The sequence below is a fragment of the Guillardia theta genome (assembly GCF_000315625.1).
Source record: "Guillardia theta CCMP2712 unplaced genomic scaffold GUITHscaffold_61, whole genome shotgun sequence".
Classification (NCBI taxonomy): domain Eukaryota; class Cryptophyceae; order Pyrenomonadales; family Geminigeraceae; genus Guillardia; species Guillardia theta.
The window spans coordinates 1-26,154 of record NW_005434613.1 but is presented as its reverse complement, the minus strand read 5'-3'; the positions used below and the strand labels follow the sequence as shown (position 1 = coordinate 26,154).

Sequence of the window (26,154 nt, the reverse complement as noted above, 5' to 3'; positions counted from 1 at the left end):
GCGCCATGTGGGAATTTTCATCATTTCTGTGCTTGGTTGCGATCAATCCTTAGTCAAATGCTCAAATTGCGTTTCAAGCTTCATGAGCTCCGCTCCACTTAACGATGACAGATCAAAAGCATCAACCCCGCTATTCCCACCAGGCAAGGGCTCCATCAACGCATCTCGCATCCTCTCCGCCTCCATCAATGACGACTTCCGCCTCGGCTGCTCTGCCTCTGGCGCCTTCGTCTCTACCACCGCCCCTACCGCCTTGGCGCCCTCAAACAGCGCCCAGAGCTCTCGCTTCTCCTCCTTTACGGTCTTTGCCGGTGCGTGCAAGAAGTCTGACGGGTCGAGCTCCGACAGCCTGCGGCGATGGCGTGAGCGAGTGTCTTGCTGCTCGCTCTCTCGAGCTCTTCCTACCTTGAGAGCCGGCGGGTCTTGGGGTCCCACACGCGGTCTCGGTCGACGGGTCTTGTGGAGTAGTTGGGGTCGAGGTGAGGGTTGAGGAAGTAGTCGACCTTATAAGCATGAGTAGGAAGCTGCCCGCCGACTCGAGTGAAGGACGAGCAATCTCGCCGTGAAGTCATCTGCAGCAGCGAAGATCATTATCAGGGATGGCGGGGTAACAAACATTGATTTCAGCTTACCATTTCATGTCGGTAGGCGATCTGCTTGCAGTTCATCGTTTCTTGTTTCGTTTTGTTTGCAAAGCATGACCCACTGGTCATTTCTTGCTGAAGCAAGTGACTGAAATCGGATCCCATACTCTGTCATACATACGGGTCAGATCAATTTTCTTGGCTCAATGTCTCAAGCTTCATAACATTTAGCTTCTGGGTTGAAATTCTCCTTGGTTTTACCGCCTGCTCACATCACCTCTGCCTTGCCCTGCCTTGCCTTTCACTGCCCTTTCCCGACCTGTCCTGTCCCGCCCTGCCCTACCCTGCTGCATGTCCTGTCCTGTCCTGTCCTGTCCTGTCCTGTCCTGTCCTGTCCTGTCCTGTCCTGTCCTGTCCTGTCCTGTCCTGTCCTGTCCTGTCCTGTCCTGTCCTGTTTTCGGTCCTCAATAGTGTTTTCTCCCCCAACAGTATAGATATGGACTTGAGGAGGTGGGGTACTCCAAGACGACACTGTGACAGAGTCAGGGGGACCTTCCGGGGTGGGTTGTAGGAGTGCACCGGTTAGATGAGGGGGATTTATGGGGTAGAAGAGGGTACATCTGATATGATGATTTTGGGGTAGGGTACTGCAGCGACCCTGGGGGCACACGGAAAATAGTGTGGTCGTGAGGTGGATTCCTCCAGGTTTTAACTTTCCGTAATTATTTCTAGGAATTTTGAAATTTTGAACACAAAATATGCCACCCTGAATCACACAAGTAAATCCCAAGTTGATGGCGGAACTTCCACCCTAAGTTAGTGAACCCTCGATGTTGCTGGAGGACGGGTCCATTCCAAGACTGTGAGGGGGGTACTTCATGGGAAGTTGAGTAGCTTTATTAGTAATAATAGGAGGCCAGCAGGATTACCCAGTACCCCATGAAACCACATGTATGGTACCCCTATGTCACAGCAAGATATCCTGATAAGTATATATTCCGTCCAAAAAAGAAATGTCAGCCTAAAAAGATATCATGGCCCGGGCGGCATCCGAGTCGCCGCAGCAGAGCACCATGACTGCATCATCATAGAATGTCTTTTTACTCAAAGTTAAGTTAAAATCAGTACGAGGACAATCAGGAGAGTCGAGGAGGCCCCTGACACAGTCGCACAAAAAGATCCTGGACCGGACGATGATAGCACCGAAGGACAGGGAGGCCTTGAGCTGACGAAAGATCCTGGACCGGATGCGTTTACAAGTCGGATCACCTGAGACGTCTTGCGAGGCCGTGAGACCATCCATCGCTGCCGTTTCCTTGTTCGCCGAGCGATCCGCCAACCACCGTGGCACAGAACAAAGCGCAACGCATCGTCCTGCAAGATTCCATCAGTGCTGGCGATGATGGGAAGAAAGGCCTTTGGCGGGACGTGCTGAGCATATGCATTACGATGCCCTCGGATCTTCCGCTGTGCTGCTGCTTGCAGTTTGCTCCGAGCGAGGTCCGGTATTCCATCATTGTCAAAAACATGTGACATGCTGAAGTCCAGGATTAAGCCATGCCATCCGACACCTCCAGTCGCCTGCAGTTGCGGAAGTTCGAAGTCCCCCACATGATGATCTTCAGGGCCATGTTGGGAAACGTTCTGTCTGGTGCCGGGTACGCCTTGCACAGAGTGACTCTCTCGACCTCGCAACGGACAGTTCCGGAACGTCCGGAGTCCGGCCGCACGCCGGGCCAGACAGATTTCAAGTAGCACGGCTGCTACAAGACAAGAGGTATGCGAGCAAGAAACTAGAAACCAGGTCGGGTCGCAGAGAGGGACTATTGTCCTGCCACGAATAGTTGCGGCTTGTTTGAGAGATCAAGAGTGGAGGACAAAGAAAGCAAAGACGGGAACCATTGGGTCCTAACTAGTAGCGTCTAAGAGAGAATTGGGGACAGTCAGAAGTCAAGGGGAGGCACAGTTTCAGCTGGAGGGCGCACAGCGAATGGACCTGGCAGCAGGCCTTCAGCGACCAGCAGGAGCACGAAACGGTATGGAGGTTATCTGTGTCAGCTGGGCTGCAACAAACAGACAGTCATAACTGCGGGATTTTCGTACTGTTGCATCTGCTGCTGATATCAAACACAAGAAGGCCGACACAACAACAAGCCTTCAACACAGGTAGGCAGCAAGGCATCCCCCAACCTCAGCAATGGCTAGAGAGGACGAAGCATCTGCTGCTGGATGCGCTCTGTGCGGAGCGTTTAGTCTGCAGAGCTTTACAACACGCGCAAGATACGGGTTGCAACTTGGGAATGGCAAACAGCAGAGCTCATCACGGGAATTGTACCTAACCATAGCCCAAGACGCTCATGCGATCCACAGACGACAAAGGAAACAGAGGTACCATGGAAAGATGAGCGGTTTTGGGGACACGAGGGGGAGCAGGGCGGGCAAGGACAAGCGAGGAACGTGGCGGTCCTGCGGACAGCCGCCTTCCACACCGCTGGAAGCTCCCCCCCCTCCACCTAACCTCCAGCCGCCGCACCCTCCCCAGAGCCTCGGATATACACACAGAGCAAGCCTCGAACGATGAAAGGGGGACGGACTAGGGCCGCACTTGGCAGGCGATGGATCGAAGGGGATTGCCGCATCAACTTCAATGGGCCACTAGGGAAGAGGAACAAGTACTAACAGCAGGTAGAAAACCTCCCAATGCAATGCGAACAGAAAGATCAGAGCATCGGGGTGCAGCCAATTTGTGCTGAAGCACATCCTGATTCAGTCATACCAGCCAAGCGTCGTAATGTTGCAGGAGGTCTCGGTAGGGGGGAGGAGAAAAGAGATAGCTCTATGACGAAAGGTACAGGGGAAGGGAGAAAGGGTAAGGGTGCTCTACGCCTTGTGACATGCTGACCTTCTCCGTTGGGCCTCCCAAAAAAGAATACAGGTTTTACAGATCAGCAAAAAAGAACCCATAATGACATCCACCGTGACGTAATGATGGCGGTACGCCACGGTAGCGACGGAGGGGGGGACCGAGCCTGACCACATGTGGAAGGCGCTGATGCAACCGATCAAAACGAACAAAAGAATGTGACGGACCCAAGCGTCAAGCTCAGGCCAACATCGTTGGAGGCGACTTCAATGCATCTCGAAAACATCCACTGCCGCAGTGCCGAGATCCTCATGAGAGTAGGATACGGGAGCAACTCGAGCGTGCATCGTGCAGATGAGGCAATGGAACAAATCTTACATGAGCTAGGGCGATCCCAGACTGTCACCTGCGAGAAGATGAGCAGAAGCAGCAAACGCGGGCCGCACGCACTGTGACTTCACGTTCTCCACATGGTACAAGCAGGGTCACCACCAAGCAAACTGGATCATGTCTTCGCGTTCCGGGATCATGTCTTCGCGAAGACGGTGATGATCCAGGCTGGATCATGTCTTCGCGTTCCACCATCCATCCTGCACAGTAAGCCTGATATTGCAGACCGCGAGCAGATAAAAGCTGCCTTTTTGATCTTTCTAGTCTTTTCGCTGAGGCGGATGGTTTCTTGCTATACCTACTTTTTGCATGCTCTGCCTACCCTTGTATTGAGAGAGGTTCTGGGAGCATGGAGGAGCAGAAGACATCAAAACTTGAAGTCGCTGCATGCCTGTCGGTAAGCTGCGACGAGAACTTCACACAGAGATTTCAGGTATGATGACGGTTGCCAACTGTGTGGAACTTAACTTGCTTGTGCTGATGCAGAACTTCTTTGAAGGGGTAACATCCTTCCATCAAGTGTTCTCTGGGAAGCATTATGTTGGAGCTTTCTTGAGCGATGAATCAGCTACACGCAAGGATGTCGCTCAAGCTCGGCGTTACCTTTGGGAGACGTTGAGTACAATATGCAAGGGCAAAGAAGGATTCGCACGAAGGAGCTACAGATTCTTTCCCACCCTTTTCAGCTCCTCTGATGAAGTGAGAAAGGTGGCAGTCTCCTCTTTCTTTCGCTGATGCACTCGAGCAGAAAGAGCAGATTCAAGGCCTCAAGACCATTCTGCCACACGGTTCCGTGATTCGCCTCCAAGCATTTCCTACTTCCCATCAAAATGCTCTTGTGTCGGTGATGCAATGGCGAGCCCAGCTTTCCATCATGACGAAAGTTGCTCAGTTGTTAGAAGAGGAAGGGCACGTTCTCAACCCCACGAAATTCTCTTGGCTTCTCCTCTCAATGTCCACGTGATCATGAAAAGCACATCAGGAAGACTGGCTGATAAATGTCAACGCAGGAGCGACGAGCACACACACACACCCAGAATCTTGTGGGACGGTAAGGCCAAGATGTGTCTACGTAACTTGAGGATCGTTCACACCTGTATCAGTGTGTGAGGGCAAAGAATGCTTCGACTCCCTGATGGACATGCAGTGAGGCTGAAATACAACCCCTGGAGTGCTGACTCTAGGTAAGACAACAAGAAAGGCATCAGACGTGCGGCAAGGGCATCACAAGTGCAGAAGAGGAGGTGCATGACTCTTTGTGTGAGACAGCGACTTTTGATTCACTGGGTCAGGGCCAGGAGCGAGGGAGCGGAGACTCGTCCAACAACGATCCTTTGAACCGCGCTGCCTTCAAGCTGTTCGAGACTATGCAGGTGATGGAATGTGCAGCTGACATGGAGATGACGTTCTACGAAACAGATCGTAGGGTTAGGCTCACAGGAACCTGCAAGGCTCTATTGTTTTCCTTTCTTCAAGTAACCAAAATCCAGCATCCATCGCCTCTTCTGCTTTCTCGCGCCCCCTACACATGGAAGCCAAGTTTTGCTCCTTTCACCGTTTGTGACGTCGGGGCCGCACCTGGAGGCTGGACGGTCTGCGACCGCGACTAGGATATCGACCTGATATGATGTAGAGGCACATGGCGCGTCAGCCGTTTGTCAAACACGTTCTTGCAATTGATCCAGGTGACCTCCCGACCTCATCCTTGACTTGGCTGAAATCACCTGCGAGCAGGTCAGCTGGACTCAAAGCTGGAGTCCTGCAGGAACAAGATAACGCATCTGCAAGTGAAAGCGCAAGATGCTGCAAGGCTGATCGACGAGAACGCGCGGTCGTCAAAGGAAGGGGAAAGCTGGTCTCCTTTCAGCGTCTTGATGTGCGACAGCAACAACGATGCTCGAGACACGGTACGGAGAGAGCTGCCTTATCTCAGAGAGAGAGCTGCCTTATCTCAGAGAGAGAGCTGCCTTATCTGAGAGAGAGCTGCCTTATCTGAGAGAGAGAGCTGCCTTATCTCAGAGAGAGAGCTGCCTTATCTCAGAGAGAGAGAGCTGCCTTATCTCAGAGAGAGCTGCCTTATCTCTCAGAGAGAGAGCTGCCTTATCTCTCAGAGAGAGAGCTGCCTTATCTCTCAGAGAGAGAGCTGCCTTATCTCTCAGAGAGAGAGCTGCCTTATCTCAGAGAGAGAGCTGCCTTATCTCAGAGAGAGCTGCCTTATCGCAGAGAGAGCTGCCTTATCGCAGAGAGAGAGCTGCCTTATCTCAGAGAGAGCTGCCTTATCTCAGAGAGAGAGCTGCCTTATCTCAGAGAGAGCTGCCTTATCTGAGAGAGAGCTGCCTTATCTCAGAGAGAGAGCTGCCTTATCTCAGAGAGAGCTGCCTTATCTCAGAGAGAGAGCTGCCTTATCTCAGAGAGAGCTGCCTTATCTCAGAGAGAGAGCTGCCTTATCTCAGAGAGAGCTGCCTTATCTCAGAGAGAGCTGCCTTATCTGAGAGAGAGCTGCCTTATCTCAGAGAGAGCTGCCTTATCTCAGAGAGAGCTGCCTTATCAGAGTGCGCTGGTTTGTCTGTCTGACACGTCCTAGGTCCGACAATTGGTGCTCCCCATCGCTGAGTTCCTCGCTCCGGGGGGGCTGTTGATCCTAACAGTGAAGCTGCCTAAAAGGTTGCTCTTGCTCCTTCCCATGTCTTCTATCCCTCTTTCCTCCTACCCCTCCCTTTCGCGACGTTCCCTTCTTTCATTTCTGTTATGTTTCTGCTCCTCACCACCAGCATACCTCTCCTTTCTATTGCGAGAGCTTTCAAGTTTCCTGCCGATAGCTCTTGCTGTTCCCATTCACACAAAGCCAGGCTTTGACCACCGTGATTAACTCATGAATGACAGGGCAAGTCCTACAGGTGTTGCAGTGACGCGAGTGGAAAAGTGTAAGTCGATGCTGTGAGGACCTGTGCCATTTGGACTGCAGCCGTTCGTTGATGTCAAGAATGGCAGGTGCTCAGAGTTTGAAAATTTTCGGGTGGAGTGGTTGTTTGGAAACAGCTTCTGCGAGAGGACCATAATATGCAGTAAAAAGATGAAAACCTGACTAGCCGCTGTGACCGCGATGATCCTACGGTACGCGAGTACTACATCCCATGTCCGAGGTCCGGCGCACGGTCCGATTTTGGCCCGTGATCCACCTGTCTACTTGGTGACCTGGCATGGCCGCGGCACCGTGTTGACGCTGCCGCGGCGCCACGCTTGGCAAGTTCGGGGAACCGGAGCGCTGAGCTGGTGCGATGCGGGGAGCCTCCGAGGAGCCTATGCCAGGACAGCCCCGTGCGGTACTTCTCCGAGACTGAGACGGAGCCCCGGCCCCGGCAAATCATTGAATGCACAGCGGCAAGGACCGTGCCAGGGTGAGGCTTCTGCCCCACGGGCCAGTTCCGGAGCACGCGGCCCGGCCGTCTCAGTCTCATCCGGGGCCTCAGCCTGACTCGCCCTTACTCTGAAAGGCGGTCACCGGTGCGGCACCCGTGACCGGGACCGGAACTTCGGAAGCCGGCGGGCCGGTCAAGCCTCCTCGACTCTCCGGAGTGATTGTCCTCGTACCGTACTGATTTTTAACTTCACTTTGAGTAAAGTGATTTTTAACTTTGACGGTAAAGTTCACCGTGAAACAGCAGTCATGCCAGAACTTGAATCAGGATTGTGTGCCCGCCATGTCGGATGAGCCCCGGGCGGCCTTGTTAGTCCAGGCTATCCGTGACCCGGGCCGGCCCGGCCCGGTGGGCTCAGATTCGATCCCGCCACTTCCTTCATACATGGCACTGCGATCCCCTGTCAGTCATGGCAGCCACGTGTCGTAGCGCCTTGACGCTGAAGGCATACATGTGTGGGATGAAGCCATTGATCTCTCACTCCTGCTGGTCGACTGTTGACATGCGTGAATGGGCTCGCTCAAAGGTCACATGCATTGCCGTCCTTGGGAACGCAAGAACGGTGCAAGCTTGCATTGCACTCATGCTTCATTTTGGACAGGCATCAGCTCCCTCAGCTCCCTCAGCTCCCTCAGCTCCCTCAGCTCCCTCAGCTCCCTCAGCTCCCTCAGCTCCCTCAGCTCTCTCTCAGCTCCCTCAGCTCCCTCAGCTCTCTCAGCTCTCTCTCAGCTCCCTCAGCTCCCTCAGCTCTCTCTCAGCTCTCTCTCAGCTCTCTCTCAGCTCCCTCAGCTCCCTCTCAGCTCCCTCAGCTCCCTCAGCTCCCTCAGCTCTCTCAGCTCCCTCAGCTCCCTCAGCTCCCTCAGCTCCCTCAGCTCCCTCAGCTCCCTCAGCTCTCTCAGCTCTCTCAGCTCTCTCAGCTCTCTCAGCTCTCTCTCAGCTCTCTCAGCTCCCTCAGCTCTCTCAGCTCCCTCAGCTCCCTCAGCTCCCTCAGCTCTCTCTCAGCTCCCTCAGCTCTCTCTCAGCTCCCTCAGCTCCCTCAGCTCTCTCTCAGCTCTCTCAGCTCTCTCTCAGCTCTCTCTCAGCTCTCTCTCAGCTCTCTCTCAGCTCCCTCAGCCCTCCCTGCGTCTTTGTAGGTCGATCGTCAAGACATTGACTCATACACCTAGCCTTCTTTCAATCATCCTGTCATTTCCTGTCTCTCCGGCTGCCTCATCATGATCAATCAAGTCACGTGCAGTGTTGTACTGTATTGCTCACCTCACTTGCTCTTGCTTCAAGTTGAGAGTTTTGTTCCTTTCATCAAATCTTTCTCTCGCTTGCCACAAGTTTTTGCTTTCTTTGTTTATTGTTCTTCTGATGTTTGATCATGTGGTGTTTCGTTATACTCGGATATTGTCGATGCATTCAGACACATTTTTGTCAAAACGTTATTGTCTCAATCTCCTGCTTATTCTTGAGCTCAATCGCACTGGAAATGTTTCGAAGCTCTTATGTTTCGTTCGGCAGCAGATTTCACAATCATATCGTCGTCAAATCTGGAATCAGAACCGGTTGTGGCGGTCAGACCCTCTCCTCTGGGTGGACATGGCTTGTTCGCACTTCGATCATTTGCGGAGGGCGAGGTCATTCTGAAAGAGGCGCCCCTGCTGAAGCTTCCAGGAGTCCCCTGGTATGGATTGGAAGATGAGCTTTCTGGAATGAGCTCCTCAGCTAAGGTGATTGAGGACGCAGTGGTGCAACTAGATCCTGAAAGACAAGAAGAATTCTGGAAATTCACTCAGGCACCAGTCTATGGAGAATCGAAAACAGCCTCTGGGATTTTCTGGACGAACATGATTGGAGTTTTCTATGACGATGATGAGGATGATGAATCGTGCCTTTCATGCATGTTCTTGTTAACCTGTCGACTCAACCATTCTTGTGTTCCAAATGTGAAGTGGGAATATCAAACCGACGACAACGAGGCTAGTACTTTGTCTATTTCTTGCTCCTTTCCCCTCTTTCCCCGCTCTTCTGTCCCTTTGCTCGCTTCCATCATTGGTCCCTTCTACTGGTCCTCATCCTCGTCCTCCTCCTTCTGTTGATCTTCCCTCCTCCTGAGTGTCTCTCTTGATCCTGACTCCTTATTTGATTCGTTACAGATGGTCACAAAGGCCTGCAGAGATATTGCTGAAGGAGAAGAATTGTTCGTTCGATACAAGGTGAGCAGTGGACACCAGGACACATTGAGCATAAGAGACTACTTGCATGAGTGGTATGGTTTTTGGTGTACATGCAAGCACTGCACAGCATATCTAGACAGATACAACCTCGATGGGCTGCCTGGTGTGACACGGTGAACCTCTGGCTGATAAGTGAGAGTCCGGACCGTACCGTCAGTCACGCGCGGCGTGGGCCGCGCCGCACGGTGAGTACCGCCGGTCGCCGTTGAAAGGCTTGCCTGTCCCTTCCGAGTGCCGGGCGGCGGCTCAGCTGGTCAGAGCCCGGCCGCCCGGGGCGCGCCCTTTCACTGCGGCCCACCGCCGCGGTGGGCAGTGAAAGTTCAGCGGCAGCCAGTGCCCCAACAGTAAGTAAATCATTACCGTCTCTGAGATACACTGCAAATGCCATGATTGTGATCAGGCAAAGTACGGTACCGTACGGTACGGTACGGTCCGATCACCGCCGCCGGGCCGCCGCCGCGGCCCGGCCCGCCGGCCCGGCGCCGGGGCGGCCCCAGTCACTGAGTGCAACGGGTGCTGGCATGATCTGAGTTTGACCTTTTTGTTTGCAACTCTGCCCGATCCGATCTCCGATTCCGATGCAAGCCCCCCGTGTCCGGCCCCCTCCCCTCGTGCCTCCTACCCCCCCGTAATCATTTCACTACCCCTGTGATAGACCACGGGATTCTAGTACCCTACCCTACACTTGTTGAGCAAGTTCCGATCCGGCAGTTCCCTCCACCTCTTCAATGAGCGGAGAGGGAGAAGAATGGAAGAGCAACAGGGGATAGTGAGATGAGAGCTCTGAAGTAGACGCTCATCGCTTCCAGTGAATCTAGCTTACAACCGTTAGCCCCAAATTGTAGGCAACTCCACTTTTCACCTCAAAAGTCAGCGTGAGCTGGTCGCTGAGGACTACAATTAGCTTTTGCCTTGCCTGACGTTTTGCTTCAGCTCCATGGGATCAGAGTGTAGTTCTCCTATCAGGTGCAGTCCAGCAATGGACTGTAATGACCCCTGCAGGGGTGCTGGGAACAATCGCTATGGTGACGACGCGAAGAGGAAGCACCCTCTGGTATGAATCGAGAATGTTTGACGATCAAGCTGAAAGTGCTGTTTAAGCCTTTTCAGGCCTCCTCTCGACGAGATTGCTCGTCCTTCACTCGAGTCGGCGGGCAGCTTCCTACTCATGCTTATAAGGTCGACTACTTCCTCAACCCTCACCTCGACCCCAACTGCTCCACAAGACCCGTCGACCGAGACCGCGTGTGGGACCCCAAGACCCGCCGGCTCTCAAGGTAGGAAGAGCTCGAGAGAGCGAGCAGCAAGACACTCGCTCACGCCATCGCCGCAGGCTGTCGGAGCTCGACCCGTCAGACTTCTTGCACACGCCGGCAAAGACCGTAGAGGAGGAGAAGCGAGAGCTCTGGGAGCTGTTTGAGAGCGCCAAGGCGGTAGGGGCGGTGGTAGAGACGAAGGCGCCAGAGGCAGAGCAGCCGAGGCGGAAGTCGTCATTGATGGAGGCGGAGAGGATGCGAGATGCGTTGATGAAGCTATACGAGGAGGAGATCACCGGAGGATATGTGTTGAAGGCTCGGGCAGACGAGGGAGGAGAAAGGACCGTAGCGATTAGCGGAGCAGAGCTCATGATGCTTGAGAGGGGAGGAATTGCCATGGGGAATCACAGCTCTTCCAACCGAACTGAATGCGGGAGGCAAGGCGATGGTCATGGACTCGCAAGCAAAGCCTGTGCTAATCAACCTAACTAGGATTGGCAGCGGGAAAGTTTGTCATCTGTTGGGAAGGCATATTGGAACTGCCACAAGTTACTCTTCGTAATGCTTTAGAGCTCGGACAACTTAGTTTGAGCTTGACGAATGAGCCTCGGAGCCAGTGGCGGCCTGGACTGACTCAGCAATAGGTCAATCCGATCAGGCTGCAAGTCACGGTATAGGCTCGAAAATGTATGTAAAACATGACTAGTTTGTATCTTTAAGTTGGCATGGCGAGTCACATCGTGCCGCTTCCCGCCGTTGGTTTCAAGGTACCGGGTAACTTTCCCGTTAAGAATCACTCTTGAACTGCTGAGGCTTGTCAGCCGCTCCGAGGCTGCTGCCAGGAGCGGCGACTTGCCGGCCGCCCCGGCTGAGTTTGACATCCGAGTCGGACCCTTCAACGATCACACCGTGACCGGGCGCGGCCAGTCACGAAGCTGCCGATGACTCGCCGGAGTCGGCGGTAATGCCACTCAGTCGGAGCGCCGGGCCCGGCGGCAGTCGCCGTGTCAACAAAGCCAAGTTCCGATTCTCCTGTTTTTTTACTCTACTTTCAGGTGGTACTAAGTGACTTAAGGTGATAAGTAATTCCGTGTTGAACCTTGAAGATATATGAGGACCCGTCCAAAGCCTGCTTGAAGGTAGGGTAGTCTCGGATGGATATTTTCATTTCCGAAAAGCTTGTTTGGGGGTGGGGTACTTTATTGTGCTTGATTCAATTACAGTAGGGGTCATTACATCACGAAATTGTGCGGTGGGGGTACTACAAGATATCTATGTCGCTGTTGGACAGAGGGGTGGTGATTGAAAAGAAGAGGAGTTGACAAGGAAAATGCTGTCGCAGGCGATGGAGTTGCGGCATGGCCTAAAGAAAAGAAGAGGAGGAGGAGGAGAGGAAGGGAGTGAAGACAAAGAGGATAGAAGGGCGGGAGACGAAAGGAGGGGAGGAGAGAGCAGGGACGGGGAGAGATGAAATAACTTGAGCCGAAATTCAGTGTGTGCATTAGTTCGGGGCGATGAGTTACTGTTCGAGATGCAAGAACGTATTGTGATGCTGGAGATCATCCAGTGGAGTAGCATGGATTTTTCAGTAACATGCTACAGCGAATTCAGTAGAGTAGCATGGATTTGTATGTAACCTGCTACTTCGAAGACGCACACAACGTGCCTGTTAAGGAGGAGCGAGGAGAGAGGAAAAAAGGTGCTAGAGCATGGAGAGATAGGAGCTCAGTGGAGAGAGGACTGCAAGGGAATTCAAGACACGAACGAAGAGTGAAAAGCAATTAGATACAACAATCTGCGAAGTCGAGCAAACTGCTAGCAGACAGCAGGTGACGTGCACAGAGCTACCTGGTGATAGGGCAGCGAGTTATTGGCAGAGATAAACGCTGACGGTAATAGAGGCACCAAGCCAATAACATGTGTGGCTGAATTTTCGACTGTAATTCGCGTTCTTGGCTGTTATTGATGCTCTCCAAAATTTGAACTACACGATGAACACTGACCATTAGAGCGTGCCTTGCTGACTGTTGTACGTCATGCTTGTTTTAGTTCGGTTGAATCTTTGACCAGGTTGATGTGATGCAATCTGCTGGCGAGAAATAGAGCAAGGAGCAAAAGCCTTACAGATGTTGCGGTCGATTAGCAGCGGCAGCGTTGCTTCGATTCCTTTGAGCATGGATGAGAATGGAGGGATCGATAAACTGCAAGCTCAGTATGGTTACTACTTCGCTCCTGGCGAGCTCCGACAATTGTTCGAAGAGTTTAGTAGCCTGGTGAAAGAAGATGAAGGCAAACCAGAAAAGATATCCACATTAGATGCTGGAAACATTCTTGTAAAGCTTGGGTTCTTCACGGATTCGGAACTGCGAGGGGACTTCTTGTCAGAGATTCTGGAGGATATATCCAACACCATTCCTGTTGTTGTCTCCATCTTAGGGTTCGAGAGCTCTCAGCTTCGTAAGGAATCGGGCTCTGATGTATTTGCAATTTTGCGTATTGGTGCACGACAGCTGGAGTCGGCATTGCACACAGCGGATCAGGATAACTGGAACGAGATGTTCTCGTTTGAGTGCGACAAGGGCACACGGAGCATCGAGTTGCAGTTCTTCGAGTTGTCGAATCCAGACAGGATGAATGCTCACGGCAGTTTCAGGACCACAAGAAACATCTTCGGTACTCTTGCTGTGCCGCTGCAGCCCATGGAAGAGTGGAAGACGTTGACGCGGGGGGAGGGTCAAGCGGCGGAAGTTGTTGATCGCGTGCTGTTGAAAGTTCAACTTGAGAGCAAGGAGTTGAATGAGGGAGCAGCGGACGAGGAAGTGAAACTTGCCTTCCCGGATCTCGTGCGCGTCATCTTTCACTTCAGAAGCGAGGGGATGAATCCTCAAGTCCAGAAGCGTCAGAAGTTTCCGTTCGACCCGGACTCTACCGCCAAGCAGGCATGGGATCTTATGGTCATGGCCCTGCTGCTCTACACGACCTTTGCTGTTCCCATCACCCTCGCCTTCAGCTCGGACTCGATCAGCGGGCAGCTGTCGCCGTACCAGGTGTGGGACCTCTGCTTGGATGTCATCTTCTGTACCGACGTGCTCATCTCTTTCGGTACTGCCTACACCCATCAAGGCATCTACGTGACCAGCATGGCAAAGATCGCTAGGAACTACCTCAAGGGCTGGTTCTGGATCGACTTGCCCGGCAGCGTCCCCTTTGACAAGATTGTCACTGCAGTGGCCAGCGGGGAAGGATTCGGCTCCACTCTCAAGGTCTTGAAATTCATCAGGATCCTCAAGATGGTTCGAGCTGTGAGGTTTCTCAACAAGTTGTCACAGCTGGAAGAAAAGGATCGATCAGGGTCTCTCCGCACTATTCTCAAGACGTTCCGATCAGTGTTCCTCATGTTGTTCTCTGCACATTTTCTGGGCTGTATGTTTATTATGATGATTTCCTCGGACAGCAAGGAGAACTGGCTAAGCGCGTACGACGAGGAGCTGGCTCAGAGCAAGTCACGCGATGTCGAGAAGTACGTCGTTAGCCTCTACTGGGCGTTGACGACTGTCAGCACGTTGGGGTACGGAGATGTGCTTCCTGTGACCAACGATGAGAGGATATACACCGTCTTCACCATTCTCATCGGTGTCGTCGTCTTCGCCTTCTCCTTGGGGAACATCACGACTCTGATGACTCAGTCTGAAGGAGCTCGGCTGCACTTCGAGGACAAGCTGCGGGCCATCTCCGAGTACCTCGACTTTCGTGACGTCAAGCCCACTCTCAAGCGTCGCATCACCGCACACTTCGGCGGCTGTTGGCGGCAGAGCGGCAGCCTCTTCCACGAGGAGCAGGTGCTGGACTCCTTCCCCCGCGAGCTCCGGAAGATGACGTTGGAGCATCTGACCGTCCTCGCGGAGAAACTCGTGCCCGTCCTGTTCGGTTTGGACCGTCAGACCATCGGTGAAATTTTCATTCGCTTGCGGCCCACGGCTTACATCAAGGACGAGTACATCTATCACCGAGGCGAGCGAGGAGGAGAGCTCTTCTTTGTCACCGACGGGATCGTCTCGCTTTCGCACGGCATCAAGCCGGCCATCTCCCTGGAGGACAGCGCCTTCCAGCCCCAGGAGAACACGCGGCTTCGCATGGTAGAGAAGGGGAGTGAAGACTCTTACTTCGGAGAAACAAGTTTCTTTCGTTCCATCTGCGAAATCCGTGCTGAAGACGCGAGGGCGTCGACAGATGTCTCCTGCCTGATGCTCTCAGAAGAGACAGCTGAAGAGCTCGAGCTTGTCTGCCCCTCATTCTGTGAGAAACTCTACGAGCTATGCTCACTCCGAGCGGCGAAGTTCGGCTTGAGCAACCAGACCGTGACGATGCACAAGTCGTCAGGTAGACACAAGGAGTTCGGGCAGATCGACCGCTTGCTCAAGTCGCTGAGATCGGAGCTGATGGAGCGATACGATGAGCTTCTTGCGAAGCATCTCGACAACCAGCAGCACTCAGAGGAGGAGGAGGAGCGTATGGCTGACGAGCTCGTTCGCGACAGCAGCGCTAAAACTTTGATCAACTCATGGTACGTTCGCAAGAAGAAGAACATGTTTGAGAGCGCGATGCGCATTTTCGAGTATGACAGTCAGTCTGAATGTCTCACCAGCAAGGTCCCTGTGTCCTCAGACATGAACAAATCACCTCATGACTCGTTCTCGAGCAGCAAGACTTTCATGCTGCGACAGATCCAAGAGATTGAGACAGCAGGCGATGGCTCTAATAAGGTTCGCATCATCTTCAACCACGGCTACCATCCCTACGAGATCGAGTTCACCACTGCCGAGGACCTTGACTCCTTCCTCTCGGTAGTCGGAGAGGGTCTGCGCAATCAGCAGATGCGCAAGAAGTCGCTAGCAAGCGTGCACTCTGTTCAGGTGGTGCAGGGTGGAATCTTGCGTGGATGGCTGGCTGCAAGCCTGGAGGGTCCGCTAGAGCATCTACCGGGGGAGGATGAGAACCACTTGTGGAGGAACGCTTCCTTCATCGTCGACGACCATCGCAATTTCTTCTGCGTTTGCGATACCCGAACGAGCCTCGCCCAGGGTCAGCCGCAGATGCTGGGCAAGGTGGTGGGCAGAGCGCATTTGATGAGCATCGGGCGAGTTGAGGGCTTTGTGCACGGTACGCATGCGTGCCGGCTGCTGCTGGAAAAGGAAGGGAAGCAGCAATTCATCTACATAGGGACCGAGAAGAAGGAGGACGCCAAGGGGTTGGCGGTGAAAATTGAGGGGGAGGAGAAATCTTCGAGTCCTCAACATGCTGACCAACTAAGACAGTGTCGGTATGTAGGGAATGGCGAGAGGCGAAACTCGCGAGTGAAGTTTGTCTCGGAGAGGGAGAGTGCGGAGGAGAGAGAGGGAGCGGAGGAGAGAGAGGGAGCGGAGGAGATCGTCGTATCTTGCGGTGGAGAGCAGACGCGAGGCGCTGCGGTTGACAGTGAGAGCTCACTCAACCAGCTGGTGAGGCTGCTGCATGCACAGGAGCGACAGCGCAAGCAGGAGCACGAGGAGGTGAAGAGGTGAACAGTTCTTGTACAACTCTGACTCTGCTGCAGCTCTTGCAACGCATCAAGAAGGTGGAATTCCAACTCAACAAGATGTACAATCCGAGGTGAAGAACAAACAAACTACAAGAATCACCTACACCGCTATTTTCGTGAATTTTTCTTCTGTTAAAACATCTTCAGCCCCTGAGCTCTTTTGCCATGTCTGCGATTCTCGCTGCTTCCTTCTTCGCGTAATTCTCCTCCTGTCATTCCAAGAATCAGCTGAGCTGACATTTCGACATCAAGACTTCACCTGCGCCAGCACTAGCGGAGTCGCTTCCTTGGACACGACCGACATGTCCATCCCTCGCATGCGAGGAAACCCTGAGGAGCCTTGAGATCGCGACCTTCACCACGTTCTCACAGCTTACCTGCTCCATCGGCTGCCTTCAAACTCGCTCCCGTGCGGGATAGACGATCGATGTGTCTGAACACTTTCCTGGCCGTCAGACGTTAGCAGCAGCGAGGCGGATATTACAATTGACGTCACCCGTTCTTTGAGTTGGCCATGGAGAAAAGTTCTCGTCCCTCCTCCAAGTTCTTCGCGTCCCTTGAGCCCCCCAGGGCTGCAACTTTCTTGGATGCCTCCATCAGCTTCTCCTTATGCATTCTTGCTCGTGCCATGCCCTCAGCAAGTTCTTTCTCCTCCAGCCCGTACGCTTCTCGCGCGGCCTGCGCTGGACCCTCGACCACCGCCCTGTCTGGCTGCGATCCTTCATAGAAGCCAGCGTATGCATGATACCTCGGAATCCCATGCGAGTTTTTCAACCCCCACAGATGGCCGTGAGGAAGGAGGCTGTCGCCATTCCCCGAGAAAACGTTTCCTGAGGAGACAGAAGCAAGTTTCTGTGTGGGAGCTTGCAATATCCTTGGCTTATCCTTCTTGAACACTGTTGGGATCACAGTGCCCGGGATATACCCATACTTTCCTGCACCAGCACTGGCAGGAAGGGTGGCGTAACGTTCTCCCCCGATCTTGATCGCAGCCTCATTGTGCACGAGATGCCCAAGGCCCTTGGCAACTTCATGCTGGTGACGAGCAAAACTCTTCTCCGCACAGCTTGCAGCTCCGCACCACAGGGGGTCTTCAACATTGACGTCCTTTCCTTCCTGCGGTTCCTCCATTGACGCTTCATGCGCATCACTCCACATGCTGTTGTCTCTTGCACTCTGCTGCGTGTGCTGTGCAGAGTAAGGTGCAAGCCAAGGCATGCCGTCGTCCCCGTTGCCGCTGCCGTCGAGGAACAGTTCCTGCTTGCGGGCCTTCAGGCTCGACCCGCGTGCATCCTGCTTGTCCTGTGCAGCCCATGCCTTGCACGATTGCGGGTGTTGTCTGCAGTATCGACTGGAAAGTCGCATACGTTGCAAGCGGTTAACGAGTCCCTGGAGGGCTGAGTGAGGCTGAGACAGTAGGAAAACGAGAAGAAACCTCGGGGTCCGGCATGACAGGGGTCGAGCCTCCAAGCCATCCGGAAGGGTTCGTCATTGAGTCAAGCTGATGAACTGCACGAGATGTTGAGAAGCAAACATGACAGGTCTCTAAACTCGCATACCTGAATTCTTGGTCGAGGTCTCAAGCTTGTACAAGGCAGCTGCAAGGTTTGGCTGCTCTCTGGTAGCCTCCAAGCCCTTTACGATCCCAGTGATGGCAAGATTGTTCGCTCCGATATTGTCATTGAAGTCGTCAGCAGCAGCTCCAGATGTCCACTGCAGGTCACGATGAGACTCTCGGCGCCTTCAAGTCAAGCACTACCTTGGGCTCGACGCCCATTGCTCTCGCTGTCTCCAAATCCCTACCAAACAGTTCCACCTGCATAAAGACGTAAAACAAGTGAAACAAGGGGAGAGAGAAATGCTAACCTTTCCCGTCATCGACAAGAACAGGGTTACAACAACTGCCAGGGACATTATCAGAGGAGTATCAGAAGAGAAGCATCAGAGGAGTATCACAAGAGAAGCATCAGCGAAGAAGAACAAGTGGAGTCCTAGGCGGGCCATCTCTAATCAGTGACTTTTCACTACTTGCGCCACCTTCACCTAATGAGATACAGAGCTACTCACAAATGACTGCAACCACAGCCATTTGTGACATGTGAGAACAACACAAAGATACAAACAGATAATCGAGCACGCGTGTCTGATTTGATATCATTTTTTTCTGTATCTCGTATGTTCTTCCCATCAGTCCCTTTGCCTTGTTTGCATCTCTTCCTTCATTCGCTGTCTCCTTCCTTCGCATCTCACCTGACATCGTCAAGGCGCCTGCGAGTCCTGCCAGCCCCGCCGACATCCCAACTCTTGCCATATCTGTGCCCCTTCGTTCCCAATCCGTTATGGGACTGTTAAATCGGTTATTTCGGCGTTACAATCGCTTTCCTAAACTAGGAACGTCAGCACATAGGAGAAGTTCAGGCTGCATGTCAATGGAGAAGAGACACGATGAAGCGTATGTTAGCGTGTATGTCATCATATGACAAGTCGCGGTATAGCAGAAAGAAGAAACTTCGAGCGGGAAATGTCATTCGGCATAAATACCTACATCATATCCCTCACAATCCCCCAATCTCAGTGCATCGTCTGTGTTTTACTTCCCTTGATTAACGGTGTGTCGATATCTGCAGATATTGCATTGAGACAACGCAAACCTCGCCTTGCTCTCTTGTTGACAGCTTTGAAAAATCCTCGGGAAAAATGACCAACGTCGAACAAAACAAGTGAGAAACTATTTTCGTTTTTCGTTCATGTTGATGGAATGTGCAGAGGCGAAGCTTCCCTGGCTCAGGGTGTGACTGCTCTTCTGGAGCCCGTTGCTCTTCTGGTGTGCCATACCCAGACACATTGTGGCGCTCACATTTTCTGCTTAGCATGATGAGAAGATGAAGAAAATTCTAGCGAGGTAGCTTATATCTTTTGATCAGCTTATTCTAACGTGTTTGTACTTTCCCAGCCAAGAAGCTCTCGAGAAACAAATAGACAGATTTTCTGCTGGTGAATGAAACTTGTTGTTGGACTAGTTGTCGGTAACATAGAGACCAAAACCAGAAATCCTCAAACTGAAAGACAAGGAGAACAATGCGATGCTGAGCTTCTATTCTTCAAAGCTGGCAACATCAAGGAAGAGATTGAAGAAGGTTGAGACAACGGTGATGCAGATCCAAGACCGAGTAGAAAACATTGCCAGAATGCATGAACAGCTCCTGGCTGCTGAGAAGAAACAAGAACAGGTTGAGGACAATGTAAATAAGTGCTTTGTGTTCTCATCTTGAAGCGAGCACTTGTTTCCAACAGGAGAAGAACGGGGCATGCTCTACTGCTGATGCAGAGGAGGAATTGAAAGAACAAGAGGTAAGAATTTGTTCCTTCCGCCGGTCTGTGGTGGTGATGATATCCTAGTCACCTGATGATACTAAAGAGAAGAGCTGAAAATGGACAAGGAGCCTTCATTTTACAGACCATCTTTTGATTTCTTCCGCAGGCTGCATGCTGACAGAATATCAATTCTCTCCTGATCTCTCCACATTCTGTGATTGCAAGGAGATATCAAAGTATCTTCTACGAAAACAAGAATTCAATAAATCAAAAATTGAAATAGTGTACAAAAAGCATCCGGAGGGAAATGCCATCAGTCTGTTGTGTGTCATGCATTGCTGTTGCTAGACGCCTGTTTTTGTCGAGTCACTCCGTTCCATGTCAAAAGAGCCTCCAATTCTCCAACGAATGATCTTGATCAGACTGTTCAGGTTTTGATTCCTCTTGGCTGCCTCGTCGGCCTATTGATCACAATCTGAGGAATGAAATCCCCCCAGAAGTATCACCTTGCGAACAAGCTCCTTGCGCTCCTCGATCAGGTACCTCGTTATCATACGCAGAGACGCGTTTTCTTCCCCAAACCGTTTGAGCTGAGCCTTATCGATGAGAGTCAGGTCGAGCAAGTTATGCAAGGGAGATCACATGTATGGATGATTGCATCCTCATGTTTGCAGCTGCCCACAAACTTCAGTTTGTCGATACATACACCAAAAGAGAGAAACCATGAATTGCGGGATCTTTCGTTACACTTGGTTTGCGATCAGTTGACATCCCTGTCTCTTTTTCAATCTCCACTGAAAAATCAAAGGTTACGAGGTAGAAAGGATAACAAAGTTTCCTCGCTCTGTAAAAATTCATCGTTTAAAGAATATTACCATCATCGTTGGAACAAGGAATCAGAGGCAGCAGGAAATCTTCATTGTCATCCGACCATATTTCCTTCATGAAAACATCTGCATTTTCTGGACCTCGCAATATGTCCTCGTTCACATCTGCATGTTACTGTCAGCTGTAGTGTGCCAACAACGATCGAGTTACCGCATAGAGTACCATCTATCCCTGAATCTTCTTCGTGCAAGTGTCCATCAACTGTAACGTGGCTAGCAGAGTTCAAAATAAGTAAAAGAAGCATAGTAGGTAAAGCATCTCATTCACCTTTCTCTTCCATAGAAACTCTCGCTCATTTTGAAAAACGAGGTTACCCTGGAAACCAACTGTTAGGTGCTAACAGCAAGTTCTGCTCTGTTTCATTTCCAATCAGCCTAAATCCTGTTGAGGTAGAGGTAGAGGGAAAAAATGCTCTCTCAATATATCTGACAAACATCGCATTCAGGTTATTGGCAGGCTCCATGTTCAACCATGTTTGTCTTTTCCATTCAACTCTACTTCCTCAAAGCACCGTGTGCCGTAAATTGCATTTGACCATGTGTTGGTTCTACTAGCGCATTGCCTCATCCTTTCTGCCCCTTTTTTTCTCCTTCCGTGTCAGGCACTCTAGGGTTTTTAGTTATCTAGTTGCGGATCAAACCCGCTTCAATAAAATACTAGGAATCGGAGGAGGCAGCGAAAACCGCTACTCCAACCACGCAAGCGATGGCATTCAAAGTGCACGACAAGCAGGGGAACAAGGATCAGGACAAAGAGCAGTAGCGCAAGGCTCCTGCGAGGAGGACGGCAAGACCCATGCGAGAGCGATACTGCCGAAACAGGCGAGCACGCAAACGAAGAAAGCCAGGGTCCCCATACACCGCCTCCTGAGCGCAGCCATCCCACTCCGCTGTCAGCGTAGCTCCATGGTGATCCGCCAGGTACCAGAGAAACCGCAAAGCGTCAGCATCAAGAAGACCATCCGTACCTGCAGTGAAGGGAAGAAATGCATTCGGCGGGTGATGGGTGCCATAACTTGCGCGATGATCCGAAATCTTCTGTTGGGCGGGGACGGAGAGCGCAGAAAGTCCGACGGGGCTGCCGCTGCTGTTGTAGGGATGAGTCATCGTGAAGTCCAGAACCAGCCAATTCCAGGCGTGGGTGGAGAGGCCAGGGAGCCAAAGGTCGCCCATGTGTCGGTTAGTGGGCCATGCTGAGGGACGAGGGTCCGGGTGTGTACTTGCCCCTTGCTGATGAAGCTTCGTGACGATGCCAGCATCCACACAGATGTCGCGAAGAGCCACAGTACACTGCTCATGTGCGGTGGTCCATAGAGCTGCGCGATGACGACAATTGGCCAAATAAGAGACACTGCTTCCCGCCGATGGATCTAGAGCTGTAGCACAACGATCACAGGTGGGAGGCACTAGCCTGGCCGGGGGTAGCCCATGCAGGAAGCGATCGACCCCTCGTGCGAGGTGGATGGGGCACTAGTTGGAAGGGTGAACGTTCGTTGCCTCCATCAGAGAGTACTGCAAGCGCCGCTGAGGGTTCTGAGTCTTCCGAAGGAGGGGCTCTAGTGGGAAGGGTAAAAGACTGACTCACTGACTCGTGGGGATTCACCCAGGGACGCGAAGTAGCCCGGGCCCAAGACGCCGTACCCAGCAAAGTGTCCATCAATGCACGCTGGGATAAGGAATTGACAGCATTCTTGAAGTCCAGCCCAATCATCACGACAGGGTCATAGTCGAGCAACGTCGCCTCCGAAGGAATGTGCTGATGCGTGAAAGGCCCTAGCGTGCATTGAAGGAGCTTGGCAAATCGAATCGCCCCATCTTCCAGACCGCCCGAGTGCTGGAAGATGTCCACGAAAAAATGGCAGGGAAGGACAGCTGAGGACAAGCGCTTTCAGGGGCTGCAAACGCCTTCTGTTTCATGCATCGGTTGAGATTCTACAAGCTTCCAAAGTTAAGGCTTTCCAACAAAATTGCAGCCCCTCTCTCCCCTCGCTCCTTCCCCTCCTCACCATGGCTGTGGCTGGCAAGCCTGTAAGTTCCTGCTTGCAAGCAATCTTCATGCTGACAAATGGTGCAGGTGAACTGTTCGAGTCACGCAGTTGCCAGCCTGGCTGCTGATTGATTTAGGTAAGCACCAATCCCGCCTGTCCCTCACAGTAGTAACGTTGTTGCAGGTCAGCATGTATCGCCAGTGCAACAGGAGAGCAAGGGAAACAGAGGATCAGAGATCTGCGTGTCTCGAAAACCAAAGGAGGCGGCAGCGTGAATGAAGAGAAAGGGAGACGGAAGAGGAGCGACAAGCGCGTATTGACGACCTGCGAAGGCGGCAGCGTGAAAGAAGAGAGAGGGAGACAAAAGTGGCGGAGATACCTGAACCTGCAGATGCAGTCCCGAAGGTTGCCATGTCTCTTTAGGCTGGGATTCCAGTACTCTTCCAATATGTCTCTTGATCGTACATCAAAACCAACCAGAAAACTCTCCGATCCGATTTGTACTGAAATTTGGCTGATGCATTGATCACTGACGGTGCACGAATTGCTTCCCAACGAAGTAGGTACGCAGGCTTTTCAAAGTCTCGAAGTACCATGCCGGATGATTTTGGTGTGCAGACTCCCTTCAGAAGCATTGTTGATGTTGTACAAATGTAACTCGAAAGGATTTATTGTTTAGCAATATCACCTTATACGATTTCACCGATAATGATTTTGGTGCTCGTGTACAAAACCTTTCCATTGCCACTTCGACAAATCCTGCACTGTCTCACTCTTTTCAACCGCTGTACATTCCCCCCTTGTGGACTTGGTTGGATGAAAGATCTAGCGTGGTCGTCAACAAGTATGAGTTGGTGATCATCCAACGGCGCATCTGCTTCATGACTGTCATCATCATCCACGCTGGAATCTGTGCTATCCTGTCCTCCTCTTCTTGGAATCAATTAATCTGGACAACCTTGGTGCTTTCTCATCAATGCGGCTTTGGTCAGGGCGTCAGTAAACACCAGATGACTGGGGACTTATAACGAGACCCAACCGTCCGATAGCCATGAATATCTGGTCGAATTCGGTTGGCTATTCCGGGAAAAATCAGGTTCCAGGGTCTCTCCCGCATTTGCCAACACGACGTCGTAATAGTCTACACTCTTCTCGAAAAGCTTTGCAACCTCACTGAAAAATCTGATCTCCAATTCGCCTGCATTCGAAGGTAGAAACACATATTTTCCCGATGACCCCTGTATAATTTCAGAAATCTGCCCATACAACATCGTGCTTGAAACAAACGTGGGTATCAAAAGGTCCTGTGGTACCCCGATCGTTTCCCACACTTTCCGTCGAAACCTTGCGTGCTCCTCATCCTTCAAGAGCCGATTTACGGCAGTCATAGAAATCTTTCCTTTCAGCATCGCCTTGAGATCCGTATCTGACAACATAGATTGAAGCGCGTCATCCTCGGAATATTGAACTATCTGCACCACTTTCTTGAACGACATACCTGTGTCATCAATATCATTCCGCATATTTCAGTCAAGCCTGATGCACACCTTCGAGTGAAGGGGGACAGTTCACGCTTGTAGTAATGAACAAGGCTCTCCATGTCCTGCTTCTGCAGCTCCATGTCCCTCTCCTTCTCCATGTCCTGCTTCTGCAGCTCCATATCCCTCTCCTTCTCCACTGGATGTCCTTCTTCTGCAGCTCCATATCCCTCTCCTTCTCCATGTCCTTCTTCTGCAGCTCCATTGCAACAGCATACACATTCAAGGTCGTATTCGCAACATCAACCCCCAGCATCTCGCACACCTGATCGACATATGAATTCCCAGAGCTTGTGGCTGAGATCCGTACCCGCCCGCGAGCGGCTGAGAAGACATGAGACAATTTCAATGCCGGCGGGACCCCGAAGCCATTACAAGGGGCAACCAGAGCTGCAAACTTGAACCAAGAAACGGCCAGGCCTAGAACAAGATATCTTGTAGGATTCATTTCAAGTGTCCTGATCACGGTGCATAACTCAGGATCTATTCTGGAGGCAACGGGTCGCAAATTGCCGCCTGTGCTGAGGAAGAATGAAACCAAGAACAAGAAAGGCGCGGGGTTTAGAGACTAAACGAAGAATGAAACCAAGAACAAGAAAGGCGCGGGGTTTTTTAGGGTTTAAGGTTTAGGGTTTAGGGTTTAGGGTTTAGAACAGATACTACACTTGAACTTAGCCAAAAGGCCGAGAAGGTATGGGTTTAGGGTTTAGGGTTTAGGGTTTCGGGTTTAGGGTTTAGGGTTTAGGGTTTAGGGTTTAGGGTTTAGGGTTTAGGGTTTAGAGGTTCCTTATTTCCTGGCAGGTTCCTTATTTCCTGGTAGGTTCCTTATTTCCTGGCAGGTTCCTTATTTCCTGGCAGGTTCCTTATTTTCCTGGCAGGTTCCTTATTTCCTGGCATGCAGTTCTGCGGTACCCCTGCGCTGGTGGAGTAAGAGCCGCCAGGAACGACGGAAGCTTGGGAAACCATTGAGAATGCTCCGAAGCATGTGGCCAATATCTGCTGATTGTGACATTCCATGGTATTTTCTAATGCTCGCTTTTGATCATTTTCGAGCGGGGTACCTCAGCCCAGGATTTTTGAATGGTCGGCGCACTGAAAATTTGTACCAGAAACTTCGATAATGGTTGAAAGTATGTTTGAATCGGGGACCGTGTCGAGCAGTTTTAGGTTTACAAGTATTCTTGCTTCCTCCAAACAACAAGGTTTCAAACATTAAAACTATTTTTGACCTTACACGCTTTTACACGCCTGGGGGGTGCATATACAACCAAATCGCCTGCCCTACCCTTCCCCCATTGCTGCATCCGCACCCGCCGGCGCAGGCGGCGTTTGTTTGAATCCCAGATGGCTCTCAGCCAATGGCTCTTTCATCATATTCAAGCTCCAGGCCATCCAAGGTTGGATCATGTGTAAATGTTTGTACTTTTTGCGGCATACTGCAAGACGACATTTCAAACAGCTCGAGCTTGTTTTTCAAAGGAAGCTGTAGGAATCAGCATCGCCATGGATTCCAGAGCCTAGGGCTGTTTTCGAATCCTTTTGATGCTCATTGCAAGATGGAGAATTGCTCGTTTTTGGTGATCAAGCATCCACAACCCTCTTTCGTATGATTGAGCTTCGAGCACATCTCTGACTGTAGAGTTGTTTGGTGTCAAGATTGTTTCTCGTAAAGGATCTCTCTGATTAGGCAATTTATTGTTGTTTTGGTTGGCATTCTACAAGACCCATACTTCCTCCTCTCTGTGTCAACCAAGCACATAAGCATAAGGCATGTCAGTCGTGTAGGCAACTTGATTGCAAATAGATCGCAAGTGTAAGATCGATGAACTATTCAACGCCATGAATGCCGGATGTGAATGAACTTCCCTCAGGACTTCTCAGTATCAGAACCAGCGAGCTAAGACATAAGGTAGAGTCTCCATTGAATATCATTCCTGCGAATGTAATGTTTTTATCAGTTGTGGGGAAGAGAAGCATGGAGACAAGCGGGTGCCCAAGCGAATAGGAGCATCTTGCGGATGTAGGTTTGGACAAAGACGGCGATGATTCCCTAGGTTGTGACACAGGCAGCGAAAAGATAATTGGTTGTTGTACGCAGCCGAACGCTCCCAGAA

General features: G+C 51.7%; 9 protein-coding genes across 9 annotated transcripts; 4 read left to right on the top strand and 5 right to left on the bottom strand.

Moving 5' to 3' along the window:
• Nucleotides 1-42: 42 nt before the first annotated feature.
• GUITHDRAFT_142114 (hypothetical protein) lies at nucleotides 43-668 on the bottom strand (the record flags this gene model as incomplete). Its single annotated transcript, XM_005828102.1, has 3 exons — nucleotides 43-349; nucleotides 406-572; nucleotides 633-668. 3 exons carry the CDS (start codon nucleotides 666-668, stop codon nucleotides 43-45), a joined length of 510 nt encoding a protein of 169 aa, XP_005828159.1.
• A 1,026-nt stretch (nucleotides 669-1,694) lies between these two features.
• Nucleotides 1,695-2,120, bottom strand: GUITHDRAFT_112654 (hypothetical protein; the record flags this gene model as incomplete). The annotated part of the gene is made up of 3 exons (XM_005828101.1): nucleotides 1,695-1,741; nucleotides 1,788-1,853; nucleotides 1,928-2,120. The coding sequence occupies 3 exons, from the start codon at nucleotides 2,118-2,120 to the stop codon at nucleotides 1,695-1,697; spliced, it is 306 nt and encodes a 101-aa protein (XP_005828158.1).
• A 2,066-nt stretch (nucleotides 2,121-4,186) lies between these two features.
• GUITHDRAFT_112653 (hypothetical protein) lies at nucleotides 4,187-6,778 on the top strand (the record flags this gene model as incomplete). Its single annotated transcript, XM_005828100.1, has 11 exons — nucleotides 4,187-4,270; nucleotides 4,324-4,536; nucleotides 4,586-4,797; nucleotides 4,848-4,888; nucleotides 4,941-4,983; nucleotides 5,027-5,081; nucleotides 5,130-5,264; nucleotides 5,471-5,522; nucleotides 5,572-5,744; nucleotides 6,422-6,501; nucleotides 6,721-6,778. 11 exons carry the CDS (start codon nucleotides 4,187-4,189, stop codon nucleotides 6,776-6,778), a joined length of 1,146 nt encoding a protein of 381 aa, XP_005828157.1.
• Nucleotides 6,779-10,206: 3,428 nt separating this feature from the next.
• Nucleotides 10,207-11,226, top strand: GUITHDRAFT_142113 (hypothetical protein; the record flags this gene model as incomplete). The annotated part of the gene is made up of 5 exons (XM_005828099.1): nucleotides 10,207-10,247; nucleotides 10,412-10,444; nucleotides 10,481-10,532; nucleotides 10,589-10,755; nucleotides 10,812-11,226. The coding sequence occupies 5 exons, from the start codon at nucleotides 10,207-10,209 to the stop codon at nucleotides 11,224-11,226; spliced, it is 708 nt and encodes a 235-aa protein (XP_005828156.1).
• Nucleotides 11,227-13,610: 2,384 nt separating this feature from the next.
• Nucleotides 13,611-14,795, top strand: GUITHDRAFT_74855 (hypothetical protein; the record flags this gene model as incomplete). The annotated part of the gene is made up of 1 exon (XM_005828098.1): nucleotides 13,611-14,795. A coding segment is annotated over one exon (1,185 nt), but the record flags the coding sequence as incomplete, so codon positions are not given.
• A 1,632-nt stretch (nucleotides 14,796-16,427) lies between these two features.
• Nucleotides 16,428-17,007, bottom strand: GUITHDRAFT_153878 (hypothetical protein). Its single transcript, XM_005828097.1, has 4 exons — nucleotides 16,809-17,007; nucleotides 16,690-16,757; nucleotides 16,572-16,642; nucleotides 16,428-16,521 (listed from the first exon to the last, which is right to left on the bottom strand). Exons 1-4 carry the CDS (start codon nucleotides 16,940-16,942, stop codon nucleotides 16,456-16,458), a joined length of 339 nt encoding a protein of 112 aa, XP_005828154.1. The 5' UTR covers nucleotides 16,943-17,007; the 3' UTR covers nucleotides 16,428-16,455.
• Nucleotides 17,008-18,936: 1,929 nt separating this feature from the next.
• On the top strand, nucleotides 18,937-19,914 carry GUITHDRAFT_153877 (hypothetical protein). Its single transcript, XM_005828096.1, has 7 exons — nucleotides 18,937-19,032; nucleotides 19,079-19,136; nucleotides 19,183-19,214; nucleotides 19,266-19,306; nucleotides 19,361-19,542; nucleotides 19,607-19,663; nucleotides 19,712-19,914. Exons 1-7 carry the CDS (start codon nucleotides 19,010-19,012, stop codon nucleotides 19,739-19,741), a joined length of 423 nt encoding a protein of 140 aa, XP_005828153.1. The 5' UTR covers nucleotides 18,937-19,009; the 3' UTR covers nucleotides 19,742-19,914.
• A 57-nt stretch (nucleotides 19,915-19,971) lies between these two features.
• On the bottom strand, nucleotides 19,972-20,759 carry GUITHDRAFT_112648 (hypothetical protein; the record flags this gene model as incomplete). The annotated part of the gene is made up of 6 exons (XM_005828095.1): nucleotides 19,972-20,088; nucleotides 20,134-20,223; nucleotides 20,270-20,301; nucleotides 20,350-20,421; nucleotides 20,503-20,619; nucleotides 20,666-20,759. The coding sequence occupies 6 exons, from the start codon at nucleotides 20,757-20,759 to the stop codon at nucleotides 19,972-19,974; spliced, it is 522 nt and encodes a 173-aa protein (XP_005828152.1).
• A 475-nt stretch (nucleotides 20,760-21,234) lies between these two features.
• Nucleotides 21,235-21,771, bottom strand: GUITHDRAFT_153876 (hypothetical protein). The gene is given in 2 exon segments (XM_005828094.1): nucleotides 21,235-21,732; nucleotides 21,746-21,771. 1 exon segment carries the CDS (start codon nucleotides 21,685-21,687, stop codon nucleotides 21,259-21,261), a length of 429 nt encoding a protein of 142 aa, XP_005828151.1. The 5' UTR covers nucleotides 21,688-21,732; nucleotides 21,746-21,771; the 3' UTR covers nucleotides 21,235-21,258.
• Between the last annotated feature and the right edge of the window lie 4,383 nt (nucleotides 21,772-26,154).

What these genes read in the sequence shown, in the direction of transcription:
- GUITHDRAFT_153878 (XM_005828097.1), bottom strand. Translation starts at nt 16,942, where the DNA reads ATGGCACGAGCAAGAATGCATAAGGAGAAGCTGATGGAGGCATCCAAG. An exon ending in ATGGCCAACTCAAAGAACGG is followed by an intron (nt 16,758 to 16,808) that starts GTGACGTCAATT and finishes TCTGACGGCCAG; the next exon opens with GAAAGTGTTCAGACACATCG. An exon ending in GAAGGCAGCCGATGGAGCAG is followed by an intron (nt 16,643 to 16,689) that starts GTAAGCTGTGAG and finishes AAGGCTCCTCAG; the next exon opens with GGTTTCCTCGCATGCGAGGG.
- GUITHDRAFT_153877 (XM_005828096.1), top strand. Translation starts at nt 19,010, where the DNA reads ATGACCAACGTCGAACAAAACAA. An exon ending in TGGAGCCCGTTGCTCTTCTG is followed by an intron (nt 19,137 to 19,182) that starts GTGTGCCATACC and finishes TTTTCTGCTTAG; the next exon opens with CATGATGAGAAGATGAAGAA. An exon ending in AATAGACAGATTTTCTGCTG is followed by an intron (nt 19,307 to 19,360) that starts GTGAATGAAACT and finishes GACCAAAACCAG; the next exon opens with AAATCCTCAAACTGAAAGAC.
- GUITHDRAFT_153876 (XM_005828094.1), bottom strand. Translation starts at nt 21,687, where the DNA reads ATGGGCGACCTTTGGCTCCCTGGCCTCTCCACCCACGCCTGGAATTGG.